Source organism: Dendronephthya gigantea, unplaced genomic scaffold, assembly GCF_004324835.1.
Source record: "Dendronephthya gigantea isolate DGI-Jeju-01 unplaced genomic scaffold, DenGig_1.0 000031F, whole genome shotgun sequence".
In the NCBI taxonomy this organism is placed as follows: domain Eukaryota; kingdom Metazoa; phylum Cnidaria; class Anthozoa; order Malacalcyonacea; family Nephtheidae; genus Dendronephthya; species Dendronephthya gigantea.
The window spans coordinates 734893-762596 of NW_021163041.1; the positions used below are offsets into that span (position 1 = coordinate 734893).

At 39.9% G+C, this 27704-nt stretch overlaps 4 protein-coding genes across 4 annotated transcripts; 1 reads left to right on the plus strand and 3 right to left on the minus strand.

Annotated features, from left to right (window-relative positions):
- Positions 1-371: 371 nt before the first annotated feature.
- LOC114524695 (protein DD3-3-like) lies at positions 372-5308 on the minus strand. Its single transcript, XM_028545855.1, has 10 exons — positions 4328-5308; positions 4147-4221; positions 3669-3855; positions 3215-3370; positions 2602-2814; positions 2084-2501; positions 1918-1980; positions 1326-1624; positions 1065-1109; positions 372-914 (listed from the first exon to the last, which is right to left on the minus strand). Exons 1-10 carry the CDS (start codon positions 4478-4480, stop codon positions 538-540), a joined length of 1986 nt encoding a protein of 661 aa, XP_028401656.1. The 5' UTR covers positions 4481-5308; the 3' UTR covers positions 372-537.
- A 7661-nt stretch (positions 5309-12969) lies between these two features.
- LOC114524546 (uncharacterized protein CXorf65 homolog) lies at positions 12970-14928 on the minus strand. Its single transcript, XM_028545658.1, has 5 exons — positions 14809-14928; positions 14159-14245; positions 13872-13988; positions 13690-13764; positions 12970-13374 (listed from the first exon to the last, which is right to left on the minus strand). The coding sequence occupies exons 1-5, from the start codon at positions 14831-14833 to the stop codon at positions 13172-13174; spliced, it is 507 nt and encodes a 168-aa protein (XP_028401459.1). The 5' UTR covers positions 14834-14928; the 3' UTR covers positions 12970-13171.
- A 7414-nt stretch (positions 14929-22342) lies between these two features.
- LOC114524638 (RNA-binding protein 42-like) lies at positions 22343-25388 on the plus strand. The gene is made up of 4 exons (XM_028545781.1): positions 22343-22465; positions 22972-23624; positions 23707-23901; positions 25082-25388. Exons 1-4 carry the CDS (start codon positions 22407-22409, stop codon positions 25192-25194), a joined length of 1020 nt encoding a protein of 339 aa, XP_028401582.1. The 5' UTR covers positions 22343-22406; the 3' UTR covers positions 25195-25388.
- A 99-nt stretch (positions 25389-25487) lies between these two features.
- Positions 25488-27135, minus strand: LOC114524639. Its single transcript, XM_028545782.1, has 6 exons — positions 26944-27135; positions 26689-26745; positions 26540-26610; positions 26145-26204; positions 25874-25920; positions 25488-25737 (listed from the first exon to the last, which is right to left on the minus strand). The coding sequence occupies exons 1-6, from the start codon at positions 27113-27115 to the stop codon at positions 25605-25607; spliced, it is 540 nt and encodes a 179-aa protein (XP_028401583.1). The 5' UTR covers positions 27116-27135; the 3' UTR covers positions 25488-25604.
- Between the last annotated feature and the right edge of the window lie 569 nt (positions 27136-27704).

Sequence of the window (27704 nt, forward strand, 5' to 3'; positions counted from 1 at the left end):
AAATCCTAGTTAACTCCTATAAATACACGACTCGGGGGGGGGGGATTGTGTGATGCTTCACCACTACGTGTTTTTAAGTGCATGTTCAGTGATTAACTGATTATCTTATATAGTATTGCACATTAATAAGTATCCCATACATTTTCACAAAATATAACCAATGAGCAGGTGGCAGCGTCTCATCAATGTGGTTCTGCCTAAAATAACTTATACTTCTCGTCGTTTTGACCTAAGGTCACTCCTAAGTCCTACCGTGCCTCTCGTAATAAAGACCGCTTGAGATGAAGTTTTTTGTATTTCAGGCTGTTAATAAATCACTTTTAATGTGAAGCTATTCATAAAATATAAAGTATTTTACGCTGGGAACGAGGTTTTCGTCGGATCATTTTATTATTATTATAATCATTATTTTCTCCCAAGTTTTATATTTGCTTACAGTTGGTAACCGATATGGTCAGATAACTTATCTAAAAAATCATTTTACAATCAATGATCAGATTGGATTTAAGCCTTAAGCCTGTTACGTGAAGTAAATTTTCACTTATCGAGAACCGGGCGTGCACCTCGGACCACAAGTCTTCCTTTTTGATTTCGGTTGCTGAAGTTGTTATTCCTTGTACACATGTAGTAATATGTACCAGGTCTAAACCTCAGTAGCATGCCGCGATACGAGGCAGGGGCGTTGTTTAATAAGTCGTTAAATGCTTGTTTCTGTGGCGAAGCCTTGCAGAGTGTCATGCTGTTGTAGTACCCTGATGACGCCATACTCAGAATAAGATCTTCTTTGGTTTTTGTCTCTTTATCACTTGACCAGACGATTTCAGCATCAGGGAACATGGTTAGTGTTTTTTCTGATGTTATCGGGTAATTTACGGAAGGGTTGTGCATTTCAACCATGTTGTTTCGATCAGTACCTGTATATACGCATTACAAATTGAAAATTTACAATTCATAAAATTTTCAGTCTACGTGCATGGTCCGAAGACCAAAGTGATTTATCAATTAGTGTGAGCGTTCAAGAAAATTTGCTGGACTATTATCATCGTATTCAGTAATAATCTCACCTGCAGTGCCTTGCCCAGCGTTTCCTCGAGGGTTGGTATTTGAGCCTATGAATATAAAAGAATAAATCTGGTGATCCTAATGTTTGCAAAAAGGGAAAGTTTAGAGAACAGCCATACAGCAACAAATTCCTCATGTTAGCAGTACATCAAGCTGCAAATTATTTGTAAAATTGCATGAATGGTAAAGGATAATATTCTTTAAATCTTTAAAATAGATTTGTATCCATTAAATAAGTTCATTTAATGAATCAAGAATCTCACCGGTCCACTGGATATGTACCAGGGTCGTACTTGCAATATGCAATCGTTTTGGAATGAAGTCGTACTCAACTGCAGGATAAACCTGTACGATATTCCCGCGTTTTCCTCGCACGTTTAAGTTATATATCACGTCGTGGTCCGAGACTCCTTTAGGTCTGGGTACGAGTTTGAACAAGTGAGAACGATCTTGAAAAGTGCGTCCAAACTGAGCTGTGTTGATTGCAAGTTGTAGCGGCAGCTGAACATGCCCAACTTTTACTTTCGGATTGTTTTGAACTGGGGAGTATACGCCGTTGTTCCTAGACAGAAAACAGTATCTTCAATTATTTTAGATCGAGAATACGTTCGTAGTACAGGTGCAACGACTTAGAACATGCTTGAAATCGTTTGCTCTAGCTCCTTGTATAAACGCGCGCACACATTAAATTCCATTCGTTTTCACAGCGTGAACACCTGAAACGAACGAATTCAAGAACAAGCACGGTCCTGTTGGAACGAAGCGCATTATATTATATTCGCATTGTTGAAGATGCAACCTTTTCACGTTTAGTACGGATTGTGATCATGATTGCATAATATAGAGAATACGTACGGGTCATTATTTTCATCACTGAATGTGTTAAATGGTGGATAATCACCAGTGGAAATGTTGTATCTGGAAAAAAGGAAAGTAACAGATTATAACATATATAAAGATATAAAGTACGTTATGCAGTTCAAACTTTCAGGAAGCATCAGCCTAGTATAGGGAGATTAACCTTAATCTGAAGACACATCTTTGTGCATGCCCAGACGGGAAATGTGGAAGCACCCATGTATAATTAAGAGGAACAACATTGTGGGCATTTCCTAAATGATTTGATCTTGTATACGGAGTTTTCTTGCATTCTGGTGGATCAAGCGCGACCAAACAGCGTTTCAGCGAATTTACATTGTCGTCTGTCATTTTCAGATTGTCAATGTTTTCTGATCGGTACGGAATGGCCCAGATTAGGCGAAGTTTGCTAGAACTAGCAGATTTACATTCTCGTTCTGTTTGGTACTTTGGATATTCTTCTAAGTAGTTGCTGAATGGAACCCAAAAGCCACCATTTTTTTGGCAATCGATCTTGTTGTTATGTACTGAATCATGACGAAATCCATCTGATTTCGTTTGATAGTACTGAAGACATTCACCTAGGAATAGAGATAAAGACCATGTATTTTAGGGTCCATTGTGACTATACATCGAAAAGATATATAGCAGGTGTTAATTGTGTTTTCCAGCGAGACATACCCTTAGTTTTGACGTTAAAACTTTCCTTTCGATAGTAGTTACAGAGTGTTTCATTATGAGCGAATACTGCAATATCAACCCAGTCAGTAGGATGCCAGTAAGGATAATAATCTCTTTCTTCGGGACATTCATAACCGCTACGACCACCATTTGGATTTTGACGAGTATAGATACTTGTTTGACCTTTAATCTTTTGATCAGCGGTGAACAACCCTACAATATTTAGGGAAATGATTAACAAATTAAACGAAGAGTATAAAGAAGGATACTGCTTGATTAAAGCATATAAATTGGCATATTGAAAAAAAAAATATGAAACAATAAGTTGCATAGTCCTATAGTATTCTCCCATGAGCTCCCACACAGCCCTATATCTTCTATGAGCTTTCAGTAACAGCCCTATAGCTTCTCCTTTGAGCTCTCAGGAACAGCCTATATAGCTTCTATGAGCTCCCACGCAGCCCTATAGCTTTCTCCTTTGAGCCTTCAGTAACAGCCCTATAGCTTCTATGAGCTCCCACGCAGCTCTATAGCTTTCTCCTATGAGCTCCCACACATCTTATTGTATGCGTTATATAATGATGACTATTAAGAATAATTTCAATATACTAACCATGATTGCGATGTCGTTTGACGCATTTATCATACCATTCCCAAGATTCATGAAGACCTCGGGTGTAGCTAACTGAGTCATGATGTAATCTTGAATTCTTAGAATGGCGTCGGGTAAAAACATTTTTGTTGTATTGTGGGGTGTGTGTATAACGTCCTAGAATATTGAAAATATAAATATATGCCAATATCAATCATGCAGGAACTAATAGGGAAGTTGCTTCTGAGTTTCCGTCTCGTTTTCCGCGCAACTATATCAACAAGAACATTCAGTCCAGTAAAGCAAAATTATTCTGTGTAGAGATGGGCCCTAACTGGGTAAGTTTTGGGTTTTGTTTTACATTTTGGGTAAGTCCCCAGAATCGACATCGTTAAAAATCCTTATATACAAGCCCTTATCTCGCGGTACCGACGTCTATAGACGTTAAGTGCAGTACGCTTTATAGATTCTTTACCATTCCTTATCGAGTGGTGATTCAACGTTTGATGTTTGGTATCATCTTGACATCGATATTGAAGAACAAAATTACAATAGAGATCCCGATCACCGCAGCCGTGTTGGTTTGTCCATTCAATTGTGAGCAAAGATTTTCCTGTCAGCCCTGAAGAACTTGCATGATGCTTTCCACTCTGGAAGTAATGCTGAAGAAATAATAGCCCTATTATAATTCACTGCAGCGATATTTTCTAACTGACATATACGATTCTTGGGCAGGTTGATTAATGATATTGTAAAATGGTGACTATATCATACTATGAAAATAACAGAAAATTTAGGACGAAATGGAATCTGGCAGATGGCGCAGACCACTGAGACCTGCAATAGTGGGACAATCCCATACCCTGCGTGGCGTCTTATCTTGCTGAAAGAATAAAAGCCTGTGAAAAAGAGGCTGACAGATATACGAACTGATGGCGGTCTGAAGCCTTTACCATGTTAAACTGTGTGTCCTCGGTGCTCGATGCTTGATTTTTGTCACCAACGTTGTAACCTCCATTATTGTTATTCTATAAAAGGAAATATAGGTCAAAGTAGTTGAAATATATACAGACTTCATGACAATCGACGGTGTCGTAAAGGTAGTTCAGGAAAAGCCACGCCGGAGCGACCAACCTGAGAATCGAACATTCTATTGTTGTTTGATCGAGCAGTTCCAGCTTCATTTAACCGATTGTTGGATCCTCTCAAATTGTGTAGGTAAATGTCCCCATTAATAAAACTGACTGTGAGCAAAAGCCCAGTTAGTGCAATAATACCGAACTTCATAATTTATAGCCAAACGTATAGCGGCTGCACTCAAAGCAACTGTCCCAAAGTTAGATGGCGTTACCTCTATATATATAGCAGCACCCTGTGGAGCAACAAGTCAATACTAACACAAGTGAGTGATTTAACGTGTTGGTACTTGTCATTTATTCGTTATTAATGTGTACACATAATTATTTTATTTCGGTTTGATTTCAAGTCGGTACATGTTTAGAGAACACATCGCTTAGCAACATAATTTTATCATAATTCATGATCTACACCCCGGCCAGTTTCCCACGATTTATATTGTCTTATTGACTATATTGTAAACTGTTTTATACCTATTCCACAATCTCCAAATTTCAACGTGTTCGACACTTGAATATAAGTAAAGGTTTTTTGAGAAAAGTAGAACTTGTATTCATGGTGTTTTTGAATAATGATGACATAGTTATGATGCGTTAATAATGCCCCGGAGACTTGGATTAATTAAATATTTCAATTATTACAATTTTCGTAGCTTCAACTTTTAAAAAGAAAATAAAAAACAAACTGAAATTTACAACGTGATTAATAAGCAAGTCCAAAGCTTGTGCAATGGCATAATGGTATGATGATATGCAATGGTCCCAAAAGAATTATCCTCTTTCTAATGCCTTTATTATGCAAAACCACCAAGGAATGCGTAAAATTGAAAAACGAGACAATTAGCATTAATAATCAGGCATTCAAATTATCACTATTAAGCCTAATTTCAAAAGAAGTACTTTTTGGGATATAAGCTAGAATGACTTTGAGTATAACCCGTTTTTATGAGCATGGGTTGAATCTGTGATGTGAATATCAGTAAATATCCCTTAATTCTGGTACCTTTAATTATCACCTTTTATAGGTCGGCTTTTAAAGGTGACAACGGTTAGGTGAATTTAGCGAGAATTATATTTATTGTGCAGATCGGCATCTTTTGTCTTTAATTGCTTTTGAGAGTATATTGTCTGGTTGCATATAATCTATGGTATGCACGGTAATCCTCGTTGATAATATTCTTAATACCAGCTTGTGCTGTGAAATATAGTGCATATTTGCTTTCATATGTATATAATTATAGTTATATACAGTAAATTTATGTCTGGATAGTTATTATCTTGCCCTGTCTTTAAAAAAGATTAAAATGGCTAGATTATAGGTTTTTCCTACTCTTTATATATATGTTGAGAAAGCAAGCCAGATTTAGTTTTCCTGTGGTGATGCATTCGTTTTTTACAAGGATGTTGTGCAGTTACTGTCAGTGCAGATGAAGATGTAATGTCAGTATGTCACTTTACAACTTTTGCATGCCCATGCAAGTATAGGCTATGAAATACTAATTTACTGTTTCGTTTGATCCACAAAATTTAATCCACAAATACAGGTATCATTTACCTACATTTGTCGTGTTGAAGAAGGGTATTTCTACCACTGTCTATATAGTAGTGTATATAGACAGTGGCAGCTTGTGTAGCCATAGGTAAAGATAAGTTAAAATAACCGGAGATTCAAGCTCTAAATACCGTCCGAAGTCAGTTATAAGGTCAGTTATAATTTTTGCTTCGGCTTTCAATTTGATCAATCACTGGTATTTCTCACTTTTATTAGTGACACCTAGTGTGACAATGAATATTTAGAAACGATGGAAAATTAATTAGTCGTTTTTAATTAACAAAATCGCCGAAATGTTTGTACAAATGGAACAGGTGCGAGCCTGTCTAAACTTGCGTAAATATTTCGGAAATATATATGAGTGTTGGTGAGTTGGCCAAATTAATGCAATTTTTCTATATATATAAATCTTAATAAAAAAGTCAAAGATGATCCGTATTGAAGATCTGTACACATTTCATCTACATACATATATACATACATATAATCCTGGAGTATTCTTTAATACAGATACGATTCAGCCGGTTTATGAACTAAAGTATTAAACGGTATATAAAAACGGAAATCAATAATCTTTTAATGAAATTTTTTGAGAACGTGGTCGAGTTTGAACTTAACCAAAACTAAGCCAAACTTTAGTTCGATTGGCCGTGAAAACTGTACCATACAACTTATACGAATTATACTGATGAGAACTGAGGTCAATCTCCTCTGGACTGTATCAGAACTGTTCACTTATGCCCTGTCAACTATACCCCTTACATTGCATGTATTATATTTACTTCGTATGCATTCGCCATTCGTTTATGAAACAACTGTGGTGTGACTATCAGACTCTACGTATCTCTGACAATCATCATTCAGAGTAGTGTAAGCGATGACCAAAACTAGTCACATTTACCTTCGGTATACTAAATTAAATTTATCAGTCGGAATTGTAAGAAAGATCCAGTAATTCCAAGCTGACCTAAACAATTATGTTATTTACTTTTACTATGACAAACATTACTCAGTTATACAAGTTCTATTAATTTCGTATCACTGCATGTCACAAAAAATATTTAATTTGCGCAGCTTTATGAACTTAGCTACACAGCACTGAAAATATTCGAACGTGTTTAGGCAGGGAGATCTCGATAAAAATACAGTAAATATCCTCTCATGTAGGCTTCATAATAGGTTGCACAAAAGACTACAGATCTCCGGAGACTGACTTTCTTCGTCCCATACATATTTTTGCCTTTCCGGAATTTTCTGATCCGGACGCCTCCATATTTCCTTATGTGTACCCTGTTTATCTCAGTATGTGCGTTTAAGTCTTTTCTAGGGATAAATGTCCGATTTATCAAGACGGCGAATCTTACAATGTATGATTGAATCTATGACTCATTTTAGTCATTATTCGTCAGAAGTTGTGAATTTAAACAATTCGTCACAGGATGACGTCACGCATCTTCACTGCCCACTGGTTTCAAGATCGTCAAGAGAGCCCCCTCCCTCTGCAGTAAATATATATGTTATTTACCAGATTGAAGGTCCGTATAGGGAAATATTTCCCTCGGCTGAGATCGAGGGAAATATTTCCCTATACGGACCGACTAAACTGGTAAATTGATAAAACTGATTATTTATCGAGCTGGCTTCGGCTCTTCCACTGCAATTGACTGTCATAGCATCAGGATTCTATCCGTGGCAATACTACTTAAGTACGTTGCCTTTTGTTAAAGGTTTATGACTTTATGTGACTAACTTTTGGTGATTTGCGCATCAGGAGAAAACGCTTTTAAGACGGATATACCATTTCACTAGATACGATATACTAAGGAAGCCACTGCCAAAAGTGCGCAGTTGATCAATGGTCTAAGCCCGATAGAGAACTGATAGAAGAACGATAAATAGGGGGGGGGGCAATATTCATGCAGTATTCGTTTTCTGCAATATTTCTTACGGCATGTGAACAATATGAATAACTCCCCCCCCCGCCCAATGATCGTCTCGGCGCCCCGGTCTAAGTCTGAGCGAAAAGACTTTTACAACTGGATCAGCCACCCCGCATTAAAGTCAAAGAATTTCGTGACGGTTGTTGACAGCTAAATACGTAGCAATTTGAATTAACTGTTTCGGTGTACAGGGTGTCTCAAAAAAAGCCACCCTAATAATTCCCAGAAGCCTACGATCTTTTGTTATTGAATACAAGCGAACATATTTGAATATGTAAGCGGGTGCAGATTTTTTTACACATCTGATATAAAAAATTAGGCAAGTAAATAGTATTGCGCGTGCAAACAGTTGTTTTTCGCCGGCGATAATCCTCGCTTACCATTGCTTTCGTAAGCAGCGGCGCGCGCAGTCTATATTTTCCCAAAAACCTTCGATAAATCTTTGTTATTTATAAGAGGTATATTTATTTAAGTTAATCCTTTCTATGTATTTGGGAATTCCATCCAAAAATTTTGAGTATTACGTGGCGTTGGCTAGGAGTTTTTTTTTACTGTTTTCCCACTTCAGGTGAAATGTCTATATTAATCTCTTATCACCATATAGATTCTCGCAAGCAGCGAAGTGTGCATAATTTCAGACATTAACAATATCACGCATATCAATTTATAGCGAGTATTTTGGATTTTTAAACTTTAATGTGGAAAAATTTTTTTATATAAGGATGAATGAAAGATAAAATTTGTTCTTTGTACTTTATACTTACATACGGATATCCGCCCTCGCTATTCAAATTCAGTGATTCAGACAGCCAAATTAAACCGACGCAGCTTCTCGCAGCTGATTTGGGTTAAAAAAACGCGGGAAGTCAGCCAAGCATTTACCCGCCAAAATTTCTAACGGTTAATTCGATTGGTTAACACTCAAACCATTCATTGAAGTGCGTCATAATAGGCATTGAGGCAGCCAATTGAAAAGCACGTAGGAAGTAGTGTCTATCATGAAATGACAATCATTCTTGTACTTGCGCTGAACGAGCCAATCAGAAGCGACATAAACAAACTAAAGATGCTAATTCATCAACTGTCGTTGCTGACCGCGTGCAGTTTAAAGGTATCATAGAATTTTTTGTAGTAATTTTATTTCTTTAAAAGTACGTAGCTCTCTGACTCTTTTGTCTAAATATAATTTGGACGAGTGCCAGTCAAAGAACTGTGCTTAATTAATACTACTACGATGCCGGAGAAAACCTTAACAAGCTCAAACTCTGGCCCGATTGATATTTTTACAAAGCAACGTAAGAGATCACGGTGCGATTCAACAAGTAGCTTGTCTTCAAACAGTCCTCCCATACAGAGGACGCTAGAACTCAATGGTGTTATAGAAGTACTCAAAGAGTATGAAAGTATAGAAGGAAATGATATTAACTGTTGTATGTGTGGTAAGTCTATTTCGAATTTATGATTTAGTTTCACTTCTGTCTTTTAAAATGGAAGCTAAAATACAACTTATACACTGATCTTGTGTTTACATTTGATTCCGATTAAGGATGTCCGCAGTAGTTTTCAATTTCACGCTTGCTAACATTCAATGACACTTTCATATTACACAAGTATTAATTTCTTACAGAATGAGTGCTATTCAGTAATGCTTGGACTTTCAAAATGTTATCGACCGACAAAGTATAATTATGTGTAGGAAGTATTTAATAGCGTCTGGTGTTATTGTAGACATATTTTGATTGCTGTGAACTTTTACACATTAACCACTGTCAGTCGTGAAGCCTAAATTAAATTCCTAGTTTTGTACCTTTTCGAAATAAGCAAGGTATTGGCTAGAATTTTCAGATACTTGTCTCTTGCGGTAGGTAAGAAAATTTTTTAATATTTCACAAGTGTCTGGATTATATTACAAGAGTCCCGTGACTTGCAGTAGTTCCTGCCCACATTTGTAAACACCGAATTATTACTAGTGTGTTTTCTGTTTAAAGCTACATAAGAAATTTCTGAAGGCTGAAAGTTTTTACTGTATTTGATACTTTTCTACTGCACTTGTCCTGCAGGAGGGAAATCTGTAAAGTTTTAATTTATTACTAACATTCTCCCACACGACATCGTGTCGGCGTGTCCTCGATCGTGTCCATGTGTTACTAACACTGTCTGTGATATTTCTCTAGGAAAATCGTATAAGGGAAAAGTATGTTTTACAAAACATTTGTGGGAGCATAGTGTTTATTGGGAGACATTTGACGGCGTTAAAAATCAGGAACGCGTCCTTTCAATTCAGGCTGCTATCATTTTATCCAATCCTTTTCTTGAGTTCCTCCTGGTGACTTCCCCGAGTTCACAGGAGAAAAAAGATATTAATAAAGCCAGTCAAAATAGCAAACAGCAGTCGAAGAAGAAAAGAAAGTGACCAGATTAAGGAATAATATCACGTATGTTTGTAGATGTGTACATGTTTAAAAAGTTAAACTCCGGCGCGGACAAGAAAGTCTGATAATTGCTCTATTTTGCTGTGTTCGGGCTATTTAAACGTTCTAATAGAAATTAGAATAGGTTCTAACACAAGTATTCAGAATACAACGTTATCTTTCACAACACCAAGGTGTTGTACTATTTAATAAACCCAACAGGCGGTAAACGTGTTCATATTTCAAACAAACCGGTCTCCTTCCTGGTGAACGAAGACCGGAAATCTCTCTCGTGATATGTTGATTTGATAGTACATTTGACAGACAAAAACAAGAAGAAAGGTTTTGAAAAATAGTAACAATTATATTGAGTGTTTATGGAATTATTTGTATTATATAATCTATAAAGTATTCTGCATTATTGTGGGACGATTCTAATTTCTATGACGAAGAGAACTGATACACCATATACTCTCAACTATACGGAATTCGAAATATTTTTGAATTAAGATTTTTTGTCAACACATACTTCCCCTGGATTACATTGCTGGCTAGTTTTCAAAGTCTCATATTAAAGTGGTGTAACTAATCTTCTTTAAACGTATGTTCTGAGTATGTACATACTATGTAATTATATAATTGTAATATATATAGTTTTTGCCTTTGTTGTAGCTTATAAGTATCCCCCTCACATTTGTTAATTACAGAATCTATATTTCCTAACGGGAATCATTGGCCCCTTCGCAATTATTGTACTGAAAGGGTAAATTAATCTTAAACCAAACTCTCGACCAAACTTACTTTTGTGTGTAAAGTCTAGAGAGGCAAATATTACGCCACGACTATGTTCTCGGTGTGAAGCCAATTTGCTAATGCTATTGCTATGGTTAATACATGTCGAATTTTCACTCCTACACACTTGTTATACAGCGTAACTGCGTAAAACTTTAATAGTAATGTGAGTTGCATGCGTAAATATTTACTATTTTTATTTTTTAATAAAAAATTGCGTATGTTCTTGTGATTTCAAAGAAATTTGGGCAGACGTAGAATCCCCCACAGCATGGCTTTGCCTTTGTACGAACACACAATTTGGTCCTTCACGATTGTTTTCGCAGCTGGTGTACTTGTGCCCACCGGTCTGTGTTGTATATTTCTGTCTCTATAAGGCTATTGGCACAATTATTTTCAATGGTAATTGTTCACCAACAATTCAATTTACTGGCGATCGGTTTTTAAAACAAAGCCGGTCATCTCTGTGCTTATATAAAGATTTTTAAATTTAAAAGTCATTGATTGTACATTAACTATTGATTCACGAATTATAGTTGTAGTGCTACTGCTACAGTCTTCTGTATCAAAAGCGTAATCTAACTTTGCCAAATCATCCGGCGCTTATGTTTATACTATACTCTATCAGTCTTTATGGACTTGGGATTTTTGCGGCATACACATAATTCATAATCGTAGGCGTACCCGGAGATAAAAAAATTAAGCCGCTGGTCTTCAAATCTCCCATTAATTGAATAAGTCGATTCAAACAAGATATTTCGTGAATGACAAAGTCAAAGAGATGTAATTTCGTATCGGTCACTTCACTTGTCAGAGTTAGATAACTTTTTTGATACACACTGTAAAATATTGTACGAAGTACATTTTGTTTGTAAAAAGATCTATATTAATAAATATATTGTTGTAGTGTGAACCTACTTTATATGAGCTGCTCGCGATGCTATGTTTTCTAAATACTATTACAACTTTACAAGTTACCGCGGAACCTCCTACCTCGGGTTAGGCGCCCTTTCGGGTTGGTTGGTTACTGCGACCATTATGAGGGCTTAAAGTTTTATAGGCTTAGAACCCTAGACGGATTATGATATTTTAGTTCTGATACAGAATTCAAAACTAATGAAAGCTTTGTTCAATTTATATTACAAGAAATCACATCACTCGCATCTGTGATAGCATGTACCTGGGCATAAGGATAACAGAAAAAAACACCGAGGAGTCGATGCCTGCACCTGACTCGAAGCAATAATAAATATATTTCCGTGCACTGGTTGCCGCGCGGTTTCAATCATTTTACGTGATTTTACCCGACTATCTTTCCCGGAAATTACGTCACTTGACCCAGCAAGTACTTAACGGTGCAATTTTTTAGCAACTTTGCAACAAGCGTTGCACAAGTAAAAGTGAGCTTTACATACTTATTTAGTGCAAGGCAATGAAGGCATGTCACTTGAAGTGGTGTAATGACAACCTGCGACCTCTGTAGAGATACGAAATACCCTGTCTCAGCACATACATGAAAAAAATTTCTTAGATTGAGTTATTGACCGATAAACGTAGAATTTGTGGAAATATGCTTTAAAGTCGCATAAACCGTGCTATAAAATACACATCGTGTGTTAATGATTTCTGAAGATATAAGAACATATCCATAATTTTTTTAATTGATATTCTAATTGTACTTGGTCGTTTACCATTACGGCAACTTTGCTTTTCGATTGTAGGCTACGATTATTATTTTGATAGATGCGTGCGAACAAGAAAATTATCTACGAACGCTTCAATAATTCAATCAAATGTCTTGTATAGCTGGTACAAACAAGTAACCAAAACTACATTTTTCTTTTTAAGGTCTGTCCACATGATCCAATTTTGTTGGTCCAATTCACTTCTGATGGATGTTTTATAGTCTGTTGACATGCAATGTATGCTGGCAACAAATCAAATTAAACCAACGCAGTACTGCTTTATTAATAATTGACTCCATTGCATACGTCAGAAGTGAATTTGATCCAACAAAATTGGATCTTGTGAACAGACCTTTACTTTCAGGGTTAAAGTCAGTATCAGTACAGACTTATTATTGTTTAGACTTATACAATCAATAAATCTGACGTAGTAACGAAGCTATTCAGAATCCCAATAGGTAGCTACTTGGACTTTCTTTCCTTAGATTGATTTCTGCTCGAAGATCTGTTTGAAGTACTGCGAGGGGTTTTGTTTGCACTGGTGAGGAACGAGTTCCTCGCTTTGGACACCGCTTGATGTTTCTTCACACTGGCAGATAAAGAATTCGTGGTATTTTTTGCATGATTTTGTTTTGTTCCTGAGTCACCACACCGTGTAAGGCGTTCTGAAATTAAGGTAAATTAGAGGTGTGGCATTAAGCACGCTTGACAGGTTTCATCTTGGCAGCGCATGCCATAGTCTGAGAACCCAGACGTCATTTTCCACGCTCATTACCTCGCTTGAGGTAATGAGCGTGGAAAGTGACGTCTGGGTTCGCAGACTACGCATGGGCATGACTAACGTTTTCACGTCTATTACGTCACGAGGTTGGTCCGCGAGATTCATGAATCTCCAAAAATTATTCCGCGTTGATGATTCATTAGCATGTGCTATAAGAGGAAACTATATCGTTGCTACAATGTTTCAGTTTTGAACTTACCAATAAAGGATGAGGTGACAATGAAAACATCCTCAAGTAAGGGAGTGTAGGTTGTGGCATCATCCACTGGGTTTTCTAAAAACAAAAATGCTGAAGTCAAATCAAATGGCGCAAGCCAATGAATTAATTATGAATGTCATTTTATGAAAAATCAGTATGGTAAAGCTATAATTTCTACTTACTGTCTACTTTTATAAGTACCAATGACTCTCTGTCTTTTAGAAACTCTGTTGCATAAGATTCTGGATGACCTCTCAAATATTTTAAGTTACCAGATTCATCTGACAAATCGACCATCACTGAATGTAATGATACAAAAAAATTTATCTATACAATATACTTCAGTGATACTCTAAGAAATACACTTTCACAAAATTAGTGAAGTGTAACAAAACAGCTAAAGGTCATTTCTTTCTTCATAACTAATTACAATAGACTAAAATGGTAAATTATAAGTTATATAAGTTACCTTCTTTTTCATAGCTACATCTTTTCCTGATATCATCAAGTAAGACATCTGTCTTACATGCGGGATTACATACTAGCACCTCACCATCTATTATAAAACTAAAACTAATTTGCCTTGATGGGATATTGTAATTCAGGTCATCACATGATGTTTGGTTCTTGGTTTGTAATGTTGCAGTGCATGTATGTGTAGTAGCAGCATGTTACAACATGCATATAGTTGACCTTAAAACTGAATCCTAATAATGATTGCATTTACACAGGATCGATTCAAGAAAATTAAAATAAACCCTGGCAATACCATCTGTTTAGAGTTTGCACTGGGCAGTACTAAATGACAATCTACACTATGTACGGTGAAACAAATACTGATAGACACAAAGATGAACATGACAAAGTGAGATGTTCTTGATCTGGTGCTTAGTTTCCTCTTAGTACATTACTTTAGTGAAAAAAATATGTGCCAGCAACACTATTTTTTCCCAATAATTTAAACCACCATATAGTTCTAATTCTAGTGCGTGTGCATGTTGCTATGCCGACAAGGTGACGACCAACAACATCACATAATTTGGTCATTTGTGATATATATTTTATCATGAAATAATATGGTTTTATAGTGGTAGACTAAATAGTAAGCTTATGACATACCTCCATACTTAACAGTGACAAACATACTCGAAATTTAGTAAAATAAAAAGACAGCCAACTATAAAACACGTACTTTGAGATTTAGAATTATAATATAATATACTGATTACTGAATAATTTATATGGAGCGGTGATATTATATATAAGCCTGCTTGCGGGTAACGGATCTAGATCGTAAATATAATAAACGCAATTTTGGAAAGAACAAAGAACAATCCAGTACTATCTCTAGATGGCGATAATTTTTGATAAATTGTAACAAACCCTGAAATACCTACAGAATACCACCTAGGAATACTGAATCTAATTGAGAGCATTTCGGGAATAAAATATTTCGAATTTTGACCACTTTAGAACGCATAATTTATCCATATTTATCTATTTATAACCTCAACATTTCACAGCTTTACTCCTACTTATCCATCACAATTATCCATCGGTAACACCGGGCAACGACCGTCGGACTCAGCAGTCAGCACCATTCTCCAACTTTTCCGGTAGTTACTTTATGTGACCCCTATTATAATGTATCACATATTATAGTGTATCACATACCTTAGTCCTCCTCAGTCTCCCTCAGCCATCCTTAGCCCTCCTTAGACATCCTTAGCCCTCCTTTGGCCTCCTTACACCACCTTAGCCCTCCTTAGCCCTCCTTAGGCCTCCTTAGCCCTCCTTAGCCCTCCTTAGCCCACCTTAGACCTCCTTAGCCATCCTTAGCCCTCCTTAGACATCCTTAGCCCTCCTTTGGCCTCCTTAGCCCTCCTTAGCCCACCTTAGACCTCCTTAGCCATCCTTAGCCCTCCTTAGACATCCTTAGCCCTCCTTAGCCCTCCTTTGGCCTCCTTACACCACCTTAGCACTCCTTAGCCCTCCTTAGCCCTCCTTAGCCCTCCTTAGACCTCCTTAGGCCTCCTTAGCCCTCCTTAGCTCTTCTTAGGCCTCCTTAGCCCTCCTTAGCCCACCTTAGACCTCCTTAGCCCTCCTTAGCCCTCCTTAGACATCCTTAGCCCTCCTTAGGCCTCCTTAGGCCTCCTTAGCCCTCCTTTGGCCTCCTTAGCCCACCTTAGCCCTCCTTAGACCACCTTAGCCTTCCTTAGGCCTCCTTAGCCATCCTTAGCCATCCTTAGCCCTCCTTAGCCCTCCTTTGGCCTCCTTAGACCACCTTAGCCCTCCTTAGACCACCTTAGCCCTCCTTAGCCCTCCTTAGGCCTCCTTAGCCCTCCTTAGCCCTCCTTAGACCACCTTAGCCCTCCTTAGCCCTCCTTAGGCCTCCTTAGCCTTCCTTAGCCCTCCTTAGACATCCTTAGCCCTCCTTAGCCCTCCTTAGGCCTCCTTAGCCCTCCTTAGCCCTCCTTAGACATCCTTAGCTCCCCTTAGCCCTCCTTAGGCCTCCTTAGGCCTCCTTAGCCCTCCTTAGCCCTCCTTTGGCCTCCTTAGCCCACCTTAGCCCTCCTTAGGCCTCCTTAGCCTCCTTAGCCCTCCTTAGCCTCCTTGACCACCTTAGCCCTCCTTAGCCCTCCTTAGCCCTCCTTAGCCCTCCTTAGGCCTCCTTAGCCTTAGCCCTCCTTAGACCACCTTAGCCCTCCTTAGCCTCCTTAGGCCTCCTTAGCCCTTCCTTAGCCCTCCTTAGACATCCTTAGCCCTCCTTAGCCCTCCTTAGGCCTCCTTAGCCCTCCTTAGCCCCCTCCTTAGCCCTTAGCCCTCCTTAGCCCTCCTTAGGCCTCCTTAGCCCTCCTTAGCCCTCCTTAGCCTCCTTAGCCCCTTAGCCCTCCTTAGGCCTCCTTAGGCCTCCTTAGCCCTCCCTTAGCCCTCCTTAGCCTCCTTAGCCCCCTTAGCCCTCCTTAGGCCTCCTTAGGCCTCCTTAGCCCTCCTTAGCCCTCCTTAGCCACCTTAGCCCTCCTTAGCCCTCCTTAGCCTCCTTAGCCTCCTTAGCCCTCCTTGGCCTCCTTAGCCCACCTTAGCCCTACCTTAGCCTCCTTAGCCCTCCTTAGGCCCCTTAGCCCTCCTTAGCCCTCCTTAGGCCTCCTTAGCCCTCCTTAGCCCTCCTTAGGCCTCCTTACCCTCCTTAGCCCTACTTGGACCACCTTAGCCCTCCTTAGACCCTTAGCCTCCTTAGCCCTCCTTAGCCTCCTTAGCTCCCTTAGCCCTCCTTAGGCCTCCTTAGCTCCTTAGCCCTCCTTAGCCTCCTTAGCCCTCCTTTGGCCTCCTTAGCCCACCTTAGCCCTCCTTAGGCCTCCTTAGCCCTCCTTAGACCACCTTAGCCCTCCTTAGACCACCTTAGCCCTCCTTAGACCACCTTAGCCCTCCTTAGCCCTCCTTAGACATCCTTAGCCTTCCTTAGCCCTCCTTAGGCCTCCTTACCCCTCCTTAGCTTACCTTAGACCTCCTAGCCCACCTTAGACCTCCTTAGCCCTCCTTAGCCCTCCTTAGACCTCCTTACCTCCTTACCTCCTTAGACCTCCTTAGCCCTCCTTAGCCCACCTTAGACTCCTTAGCCCTCCTTAGCTTCCTTTGACCGCCTTAGCCACCTTAGCCCTCCTTAGGCCTCCTTAGCCCTCCTTAGACCACCTTAGCCCTCCTTAGACCACCTTAGCCCTCCTTAGACCACCTTAGCCCTCCTTAGCCCTCCTTAGACATCCTTAGCCTTCCTTAGCCCTCCTTAGGCCTCCTTACCCCTCCTTAGCTTACCTTAGACCTCCTCAGCCCACCTTAGACCTCCTTAGCCCTCCTTAGCCCTCCTTAGACCTCCTTAAACCTCCTTAAACCTCCTTAGACCGCCTTAGCCCTCCTTAGCCCACCTTAGACTTCCTTAGCCCTCCTTAGCTTTCCTTTGACCGCCTTAGCCTACCTTAGACCTCCTTAGCCGTCTATACATCTTCTTATTTCTTTCCAAAAATATATCACATTACACGGAAAATACATAACATACCTTTTAAAGTGCTACCGCAACGAAATTTTTGACCCCATTTTTATTGGCTCAATTTAAAGTTCTCACTTTCCTGATTTCATTTTTGAAAACATAATCAAAATTGGCTTTCTCAAAAGATTTTTATAGCTTTCCAAAGTCGCGATTTTTGCCACTTAGACATGCGAACTTTTGCTCCGCCATAATGTAGTTTGTGACGTAGAAAAGAGTACCGATTCTTAGCATGGCGTAAAAATACTAGTGTTAAGTAGCCTCATCGACGAAGAAGCTGCGTTTCTTACAGTCCCTACTAAGCCAGTATTCATCAAAATTATTAAATATCTATACATATGTTCCTAACGAAAAAATGGATCGCCAAAGTCGAAGAAAATATTGAATTTTGTTCCGACTTTCTGTTTCATGGTGCGGTTCTTTGCGCGGCTAAGTCGATTTCAAAGATTCGTATATGACTCTTGTTTAGCAAGATCCCTTAAATAAAAGAGTATCGAAAGAAGATTCTGTGCATACATTTGATGTCTGAACTGATCGTAGCACAAGTTGAAAGCTAACTGATATATAGGCAAAGGCTGATTTTACCATCAATGCGGAGATACTTTGCGCGCACATGCATTCATGCTGAATAAAGCTGATGTTGGCCTTGGTGTCTTAATGTGCACGGCGAGTGCCGTTTCATAAGACATTGAAGTTCAATTTAAATCAGCAAGGATGGTGTTTCTTGAGTATTTATGCATGTAGATAAAAGGACCTGTGTTAGTGTGTGTTTCAGTTTGATATATTTCGATACGCGCTATTGCAAAACAGTGGCAATGTGGCATTTACAATAGCCAGTATATTACTGTTTATGGTTTGCGGGAATATATCGCATAGCATACACCAATATTATCAGTAACAAGGACATCATATCATTGCCTTCGTCTTGTTTTACTGAAAGGCTAAGCAGTTTTTTTAAGTTCTTCAAGATCGTCTTACGTAGGACTTTGTGGCATAAAGGACTATGCGGCACAAGATATACATGCTTATATATGGCATATATTACTACATTATATCTCTGTCAGACGGGCTAAGACTAGTTTGAATTTTCTAACAAATCGGCGTATATTTTCAGACCCTTTACCAGGCATTTCTTCAATATATGTTAGTTAACAGAATTAACTTCCATTTCAAAATAAAATGATTTGGTTCTCCGCGTCAAGCTCGAAAATTTGAAGCGGACAACACACAAGCTATATATATTACCATAAGCTTCGAAATATCGGTACTCGTTATGACGTCACATCAGCAAACATGGCGGCTATAAAAGTTCGCATTTGATACCGAGGTTTGAGGGTAAAATTAGTCAACTTCTACTTAACACACACAAAAGTCATATATACATCAAATTGTTTCTAAAAGGCTGAATATTTGTTTAGGCTAAAAATCGGGTGTCGAAAATTTCGTTGCAGTAGCACTTTAAGGAGGTCTAAGGTAGGCTAAGGAAGGCTAAGGAGAGCTAAGGATGTCTAAGGAGGGCTAAGGTGGGCTAAGGAGGGCTAAGGAGGCCTAAGGAGAGCTAAGGATGTCTAAGGAGGGCTAAGGTAGTCTAAGGAGGGGCTAAGGAGGGCTAAGGTGTCTAAGGAGGGCTAAGGAGGGCTAAGGATGTCCTAAGGAGGGCTAAGGGGTCTAAGGAGGCCAAAAGGAGGGGCTAAGGAGGCCTAAGGAGGGCTAAGGAGAGCTAAGGATGTCTAAGGAGGGGCTAAGGGAAGCCTAAGGAGCTAAGGAGAGCTAAGGATGTCTAAGGAGGCCTAAGGAGGACCTAAGGAGGGCTAAGGAGAGCTAAGGAATGTCTAAGGAGGGCTAAGGCTAAGAGGGCTAAGGAGGCCTAAGGAGGGCTAAGGAGGCCCAAGGAGGGCTAAGGTGGGCTAAGGAGGCCAAAGGAGTGCTAAGGAGGGCTAAGGAGGCCTAAGGAGGGCTAAGGGGAGCTAAGGATGTCTAAGGAGGGCTAAGGAGGCCTAAGGAGGGCTAAGGAGGCCTAAGGAGGGCTAAGGTGGGCTAAGAAGGCCAAAGGAGGGCTAAGGAGGGCTAAGGAGGCCTAAGGAGGGCTAAGGGGAGCTAAGGAGGCCTAAGGAGGGCTAAGGAGGGCTAAGGTGGTCTAAGGAGGCCTAAGGAGGGCTAAGGAGGGCTAAGGATGTCTAAGGAGGGCTAAGAAGGGCTAAGGAGGCCTAAGGAGGGCTAAAGAGGGCTAAGGTGGTCTAAGGAGGGCTAAGGAGGGCTAAGGTGGTCTAAGGAGGGCTAAGGTGGTCCAAGGAGGGCTAAGGAGGGCTAAGGAGTGCTAAGGTGGGCTAAGGAGGGCTAAGGAGGTCTAAGGTGGGCTAAGGAGGGCTAAGGAGGCCTAAGGAGGGCTAAGGAGTGCTAAGGTGGTGTAAGGAGGCCAAAGGAGGGCTAAGGAGGGCTAAGGATGTCTAAGGAGGGCTAAGGATGGCTAAGGAGGTCTAAGGTGGGCTAAGGAGGGCTAAGCAGGCCTAAGGAGGGCTAAGGAGTGCTAAGGAGTGCTAAGGTGGTGTAAGGAGGCCAAAGGAGGGCTAAGGAGGGCTAAGGATGTCTAAGGAGGGCTAAGGATGGCTAAGGAGGTCTAAGGTGGGCTAAGGAGGGCTAAGGAGGGCTAAGGAGTGGTAAGGAGGGCTAAGGAGGGCTAAGGATGTCTAAGGAGGGCTAAGGTGGTCTAAGGAGGCCAAAGGAGGGCTAAGGAGGCCTAAGGAGGGCTAAGGAGAGCTAAGGATGTCTAAGGAGGGCTAAGGAAGCCTAAGGAGGGCTAAGGAGAGCTAAGGATGTCTAAGGAGGCCTAAGGAGGCCTAAGGAGGGCTAAGGAGAGCTAAGGATGTCTAAGGAGGGCTAAGGAGGGCTAAGGAGGGCTAAGGAGGCCTAAGGAGGCCCAAGGAGGGCTAAGGTGGGCTAAGGAGGCCAAAGGAGTGCTAAGGAGGGCTAAGGAGGCCTAAGGAGGGCTAAGGGGAGCTAAGGATGTCTAAGGAGGGCTAAGGAGGCCTAAGGAGGGCTAAGGAGGCCTAAGGAGGGCTAAGGTGGGCTAAGAAGGCCAAAGGAGGGCTAAGGAGGGCTAAGGAGGCCTAAGGAGGGCTAAGGGGAGCTAAGGAGGCCTAAGGAGGGCTAAGGAGGGCTAAGGTGGTCTAAGGAGGCCTAAGGAGGGCTAAGGAGGGCTAAGGATGTCTAAGGAGGGCTAAGAAGGGCTAAGGAGGCCTAAGGAGGGCTAAAGAGGGCTAAGGTGGTCTAAGGAGGGCTAAGGAGGGCTAAGGTGGTCTAAGGAGGGCTAAGGTGGTCCAAGGAGGGCTAAGGAGGGCTAAGGAGTGCTAAGGTGGGCTAAGGAGGGCTAAGGAGGTCTAAGGTGGGCTAAGGAGGGCTAAGGAGGCCTAAGGAGGGCTAAGGAGTGCTAAGGTGGTGTAAGGAGGCCAAAGGGGGCTAAGGAGGGCTAAGGATGTCTAAGGAGGGCTAAGGATGGCTAAGGAGGTCTAAGGTGGGCTAAGGAGGGCTAAGCAGGCCTAAGGAGGGCTAAGGAGTGCTAAGGAGTGCTAAGGTGGTGTAAGGAGGCCAAAGGAGGGCTAAGGAGGGCTAAGGATGTCTAAGGAGGGCTAAGGATGGCTAAGGAGGTCTAAGGTGGGCTAAGGAGGGCTAAGGAGGGCTAAGGAGTGGTAAGGAGGGCTAAGGAGGGCTAAGGAGTGCTAAGGTGGTGTAAGGAGGCCAAAGGAGGGCTAAGGATGTCTAAGGAGGGCTAAGGATGGCTAAGGAGGTCTAAGGTGGGCTAAGGAGGGCTAAGGAGGCCTAAGGAGGGCTAAGGAGTGCTAAGGAGGCCTAAGGAGGGCTAAGGTGGTCTAAGGAGGGCTAAGGTGGTCCAAGGAGGGCTAAGGAGGGCTAAGGAGGGCTAAGGATGTCTAAGGAGGGCTAAGAAGGGCTAAGGAGGCCTAAGGAGGCCTAAGGAGGGCTAAGGAGGGCTAAGGATGTCTAAGGAGGGCTAAGGATGGCTAAGGAGGTCTAAGGTGGGCTAAGGAGGGCTAAGGAGGCCTAAGGAGGGCTAAGGAGTGCTAAGGTGGTGTAAGGAGGCCAAAGGAGGGCTAAGGAGGGCTAAGGATGTCTAAGGAGGGCTAAGGATGGCTAAGGAGGTCTAAGGTGGGCTAAGGAGGGCTAAGCAGGCCTAAGGAGGGCTAAGGAGTGCTAAGGAGTGCTAAGGTGGTGTAAGGAGGCCAAAGGAGGGCTAAGGAGGGCTAAGGATGTCTAAGGTGGGCTAAGGAGGGCTAAGGAGGCCTAAGGAGGGCTAAGGAGTGCTAAGGTGGTGTAAGGAGGCCAAAGGAGGGCTAAGGAGGCTAAGGATGTCTAAGGAGGGCTAAGGATGGCTAAGGAGGTCTAAGGTGGGCTAAGGAGGGCTAAGGAGGGCTAAGGAGGCCTAAGGAGGGCTAAGGAGGGCTAAGGAGTGCTAAGGTGGTGTAAGGAGGCCAAAGGAGGGCTAAGGATGTCTAAGGAGGGCTAAGGATGGCTGAGGGAGACTGAGGAGGACTAAGTATGTGATACACTATAATATGTGATACATTATAATAGGGGTCACATAAAGTAACTACCACTTTTCCAATACAAAATTACATAGAAAGAAACATAGAAAGTATATTTTTGTTAAAGAAGAAAAATAAACATGCAAAATAGCCGTCCAAATGACGTGCAAGCACGTGAACTTGAAGATGAAATGTCAAGGTATGTTTTAGATGATTTGAAGTTGATCAAAAGTTTCAGAAATGAAAATTACTCCACTTCTTTATGTGACTCTCTTCTTTTTAGACTTAGACGACTTAGACTAGTATATCTTTATAAAATTAACAGCGTTCTAATTGATATATAGATGATCCTGTGGTGTATATCCAACAATTTCCAGTGATCATTCATTGGATAATTTTACAAACCTGCTGACCTTTCAAGACAAAAAATATAGCAATAATTTTGTGGCATGATTTCCATTCCCAATGAAAATCCAACAACCTTTCTCAGGCTCTTTGATTATTTGCAGCAAAATGTATTTCAACTAGGTAGATTGTTATAATGGAATTTTTAAGCTGCCATTCATTGAAGTAGGCACCTTAAAACCAGAGGAACAATTGCTGAGACAATATACATTGAAAAGCATACATTTAATTTGCAAATTTTTTAGAAAACTTGAGAGTTTGTCTGTGCATATAAAAAATTCAACTATTTTTGTGTTTTAGATTTGAAGAAGAGATTTCTGGACATACAATAGAAAGGCCCATAATTGGAACTGGCACATTTCGGCAGGCATCACGAACTATCCACGATGTGCATAGTATAGGACAACAAGATTCTCACCCAAATAGATTTGGCCACTTTCCTAATAATGACCCTGCCCATGGTGGACATTTTCTCTCTGGTAGCAATCCTGATGGCATACCCCCAAGAGGAAGAGGCATGCCACGGGGGGGTTTTATGCATGGGAGGATGCCTCCTAGAGGCAATAATCCCCAAGGAATGCCTTCAACAAATCATGATATGCCTACACAGAACAATATGGCATTTAATCAGCCCTCCCAACAACAGTTTTCTGTACAACAAGTACCATTCCCTATTCCACCAATGCCTCCACAAATACCAGCACAGTTTCATCCCCGTATGCAACAGAATGTTATGTCAGGTATAGTACCTATGGTACCAATGCAAGTACCAGGAACTGTTAAGGTACCCACAGAACATGTTGGTATTACACCAGAACAAAAAAAGGAATGGGAGTCTGCTTATGCAAAACAAGAATCTGGTGGAGGTAAAGCAAAAAAGAAAGATAAAAAATTTGTTAGAGTCGCTGGAGGTGTGGTTTGGGAAGATACATCATTAGCTGATTGGGATCCTAGTAAGTAAATTAATAATACAACATAAAACATCTGTTGACAATACATTATATGTGAAAGTGAATTAAATTTCTTTTTAATAAGATGATTTCAGGATATTCGTTGGTGATATTGGAAACGAAGTAACAGACGAAGCTTTAACAAGAGCTTTTGCCAAGTATCCATCATTTCAAAAAGCCAAAGTTATTAGAGAGAGGAAAACCAATAAAACAAAAGGTTATGGATTTGTCAGTTTCAAGGAATCAAGTGACTTTATTAAAGCAATGAGAGAAATGAATGGTAGGTAACTGTATAAAATTGCCTCATACAGAATTCATGGACATAATTTGGTTAAATGATCCACAAATTCATCAAATACAGCCTGCATATATACCGCAAAAAATGCTCGAGTTGTTCCCAGTTGATGAGAACAGGCCTCAACAATGTTGTGCTGCACCTGATGAACAATGTTGTTCTACCTTGTTACGCTTAACAATATTGCAACATGTTGTTGATATCATTGCTTTTGGGGTGCAGCACAACATTGTTGAGGCCTGTTCTCAGCAACCAGGAACAACTTGAGCGTTTTTTGCCATGTAGAGGCCTGTAGTGTGGAAAGATAAATCATTAGCTGATTGGGATCCTAGTAAATTAATGATAAAACAAAATATGCACTTAAAGTAACAAAATATGCACTTAAAGTGCATATTTTGCAAATATAGTCCTTAGGGCAAGACAGCCTTAGTGTCAAACAGTCAGCGCTGGTTTTACACAGTGGCAAATGTAGCAAATGCCACGGGCCCCGCGCCTTTTAGGGCCCCGCGATTTACACTATATATAATAATTATATATAATTATATATATATATATATATATATATATATATATATGTTAATAAATGTGCTATAATCTGGTGTTTGTAAGTTTGTAAGTCTTATGGGTTAAAACTAACCCTTAAGACTTTAGACATGCTATATGCATAAAATCTGCATGCGCATATAAATCGTCGTCTCAGTGACCCAACATCACCTTATGCGAAATGCGAATAATATATAACATAACACACATATACACACTACACAGTTAAGTCAGTGCTTCTAACTGCATTTTTAGGAACACTATGTCACTATAGAGAAAGCAAAAATTTGGGGCCCCGCGCAAAGAAAATCACACGGGCCCCGCGGTGTGGAAACGCGGCCCTGCAAACAGTTCAGATAAAACAATTATTTTTACGTTTACTATATAAACATATGGTATGGTAGTTTTAAGCTGGTTTTTCTGTATGCATGATGCAGGTGTTATGACTGTTATCAATCAGGTGAACTAGAGTTATTATACCAAGAGGTTATCCACAATCTACTATTATGTTTTATTGAGCAACATTTTTGTGTTTTTTCAGTTATAAACATTTTAGAACAATGAGTTCCCCCGTTCTATACTTGCCCAGTTTTATACAATTATAGGAAAATGTTTTTTTTAGGAAAGTATGTTGGCAACCGACCAATCAAACTCCGTAAAAGTACATGGAAGGACAGAAGTATTGATGTTGTTAAAAAGAAAGTGAAAGAAAAGAAGAAGTTGGGTTTAAGGTAACATCTGGTGAAGTGAAGCTAGTGGATGAACAAACTATATTATGCTGCTTATGTGAGGTGTGACATTGTATGAGGTGGGACATTTTTTGGGCATGTAATAGTTGCAAAATTTTACAAAGACCTGCTATACATGAGTGTTTGCATTTAGATTGCCTTTATTTGTATATATTGCTAAATTGTTTTTATTGTGCACAATAACCTAGAACAGTCATAAGTCTCTATTGCTGTGGGCCATCAATGGTACTTTTGCTGGAATGATGAGAACCCATACCCAAAGACCAAACACAGTTAACATACCCATCCAAATAGCAATAAATTATTAACAAAACCTTATACCTATAGGGTTATTTTCACATTGCATAATTTCCATCATATGACAGTTAATAGCTTTATAATTTAGCATAAAAAAGTTTAGTGATTCTCTTTTCTTCTTTCATTTGTCATCTTTATATTTCTTTCAAAATTGTCAATATCTTTCATTGCTTGAAGACCTTCATTTTCCATATTATTCAATTTATCATCGTTATCAGCATCAACAATTGATCTGCCATAGGTATATAGAAAATGAAATGATACATCTGCTTAGTAACTATTTTAGACTGTTACCATTATGGACAGCAGTATGTTAACATTCATCATTGTAGTGTATGAAAGTAAAACAAATGGTCTTTGAAACTTACAGTTCCTCCAGAAAGGTCTGTTTAATGATCCCTCTTATGCTTTCTTTCTACAAAATAGCCACACATAAATGATAACACACTTAATAATTTTTTCTTGATAAATGTGAAGAAGGCTGGCTGTGAATTGTAGAGATCGACAGGAATTGAGGGCTTTAATTGACATAGCACATGCTATGTTCATATGTTTTCAGTTGATGCATGTTTTCAGTTCTCAGGTTTTAGGTGCTTGGTTTTAGCCTGTTTGTGTTGGCATCAATTACGAATTACTCACTGCCAAACGTTCTTCTCTTCGCTTTTTCATAAGACCTTGCTGATCCTTCTTTTGACCTAGCTAAAGATGGAAAGCAAATTTGATCTGCTTAAAACACTCAACATTTTAACATAGGGCCTTCAGATGAAGAGTTAGTATGAGAGAATGAGGAGCCATATACTCTTGAAAAATAACCTTAGTTACTATAGGTCGTGCCACAAAAATCTCTTTGGTTATACTTAGTACAACACTACAACTTACAAGACTACAATGCTGTGTAAATAAAAACATATTTTAGGTGTTTTAAAAGTGGCAATTTTTTCAATTTTTTTTAAATAAAATCAAGCAACACATCCACCTTATATCCACTTATCCAACCACCTTAATATAAAAAAAATCATGCCGCAGGCCCTTACAACTGTTTGAATATATTCTTCCTCTTCGATTCTGAGTCTTCTGTTACATTCATTTCTATTTCTCTCAAAACCTTAAAATTATTCAAATTATCACTGACAAAAACATGTTCAAAATTTTAATAAAAACTTGCATTCACAACAATATGCACCTGGTTCAGCATCAGGATTTAGACGATTATCATTTACTTTTCTTGCAGTAGATGTTTCTGTAAGTCAAATGTTATGGCTGAATTTATTTACACCATAAAAGGAACCTGAGTTTTTAATAAACTCTATAACCTTAGGTTGTGTATTTGAAGCGTATTTTAAGAGTCAGACCAGTTAAATTTCTTTTCCCGTGTTGTAGAAACTTGTAGTCAAGACCATTCTTTGAAAATTGAAATCCCTCCGCTCTATAAACTTACTTCTATCGCTCCATGCAGCAGTATGCAACCGATGATCTACCCCTGAGACAAACAGTCGTGACTTTTCATCCCAATTTCCATCAATTGCTCGCCAAAATTCTTTTGCGTATCCTATATTTTCGCATGATGTTTCAGTGAAAGTTACTGATTCTTGAGAAAAAGCGGCGGCCATATTATATCACCTAGACAACAACAAACTCCTTTCGCATTTGCTGACTGGGCGAAATCAGCGAAGACCTAAATTTCCATAGAAACCCTGCTGTGTACATTTTCCCACTGTTTTTAGATTTTTCTCGGTTTCCCGTTAATATCCCGTTCCTTCAGTTGTTGTCACAGAGCAAGGGAACACATACGAAGATGCTTTTCCTTTCGTTGTTTTTATAATCTCGTTTCCCAAGCTGGCGATTTCCTAACTATTTTTTGGTTTTTTCACAGGGCCTTTTTTAACTATATCACTGGGGCGAAGGGCCCCCCAGCCCCCCCCCCACTGACGGATTTCCCCCCCCTAGTGAATGAGATATATTTCTTTTACAAAGCAATAAAAAGTTAGGAAACATATGAAAACAATTTTTTTCTTGATGGGCTCCACTGTAAGCATGGTTTATGCATATATAGGCATAGCAATCCACTGGCAGGTATATCGTATGATATATGCAAATATCGTTGCATTTTCTTAATTAACTAGCATAAGGTAAATCCAATCTGCATTTTGAATAAACTAAGATTTACTAATTTAACTCTACAATACAGCTCAACGATGA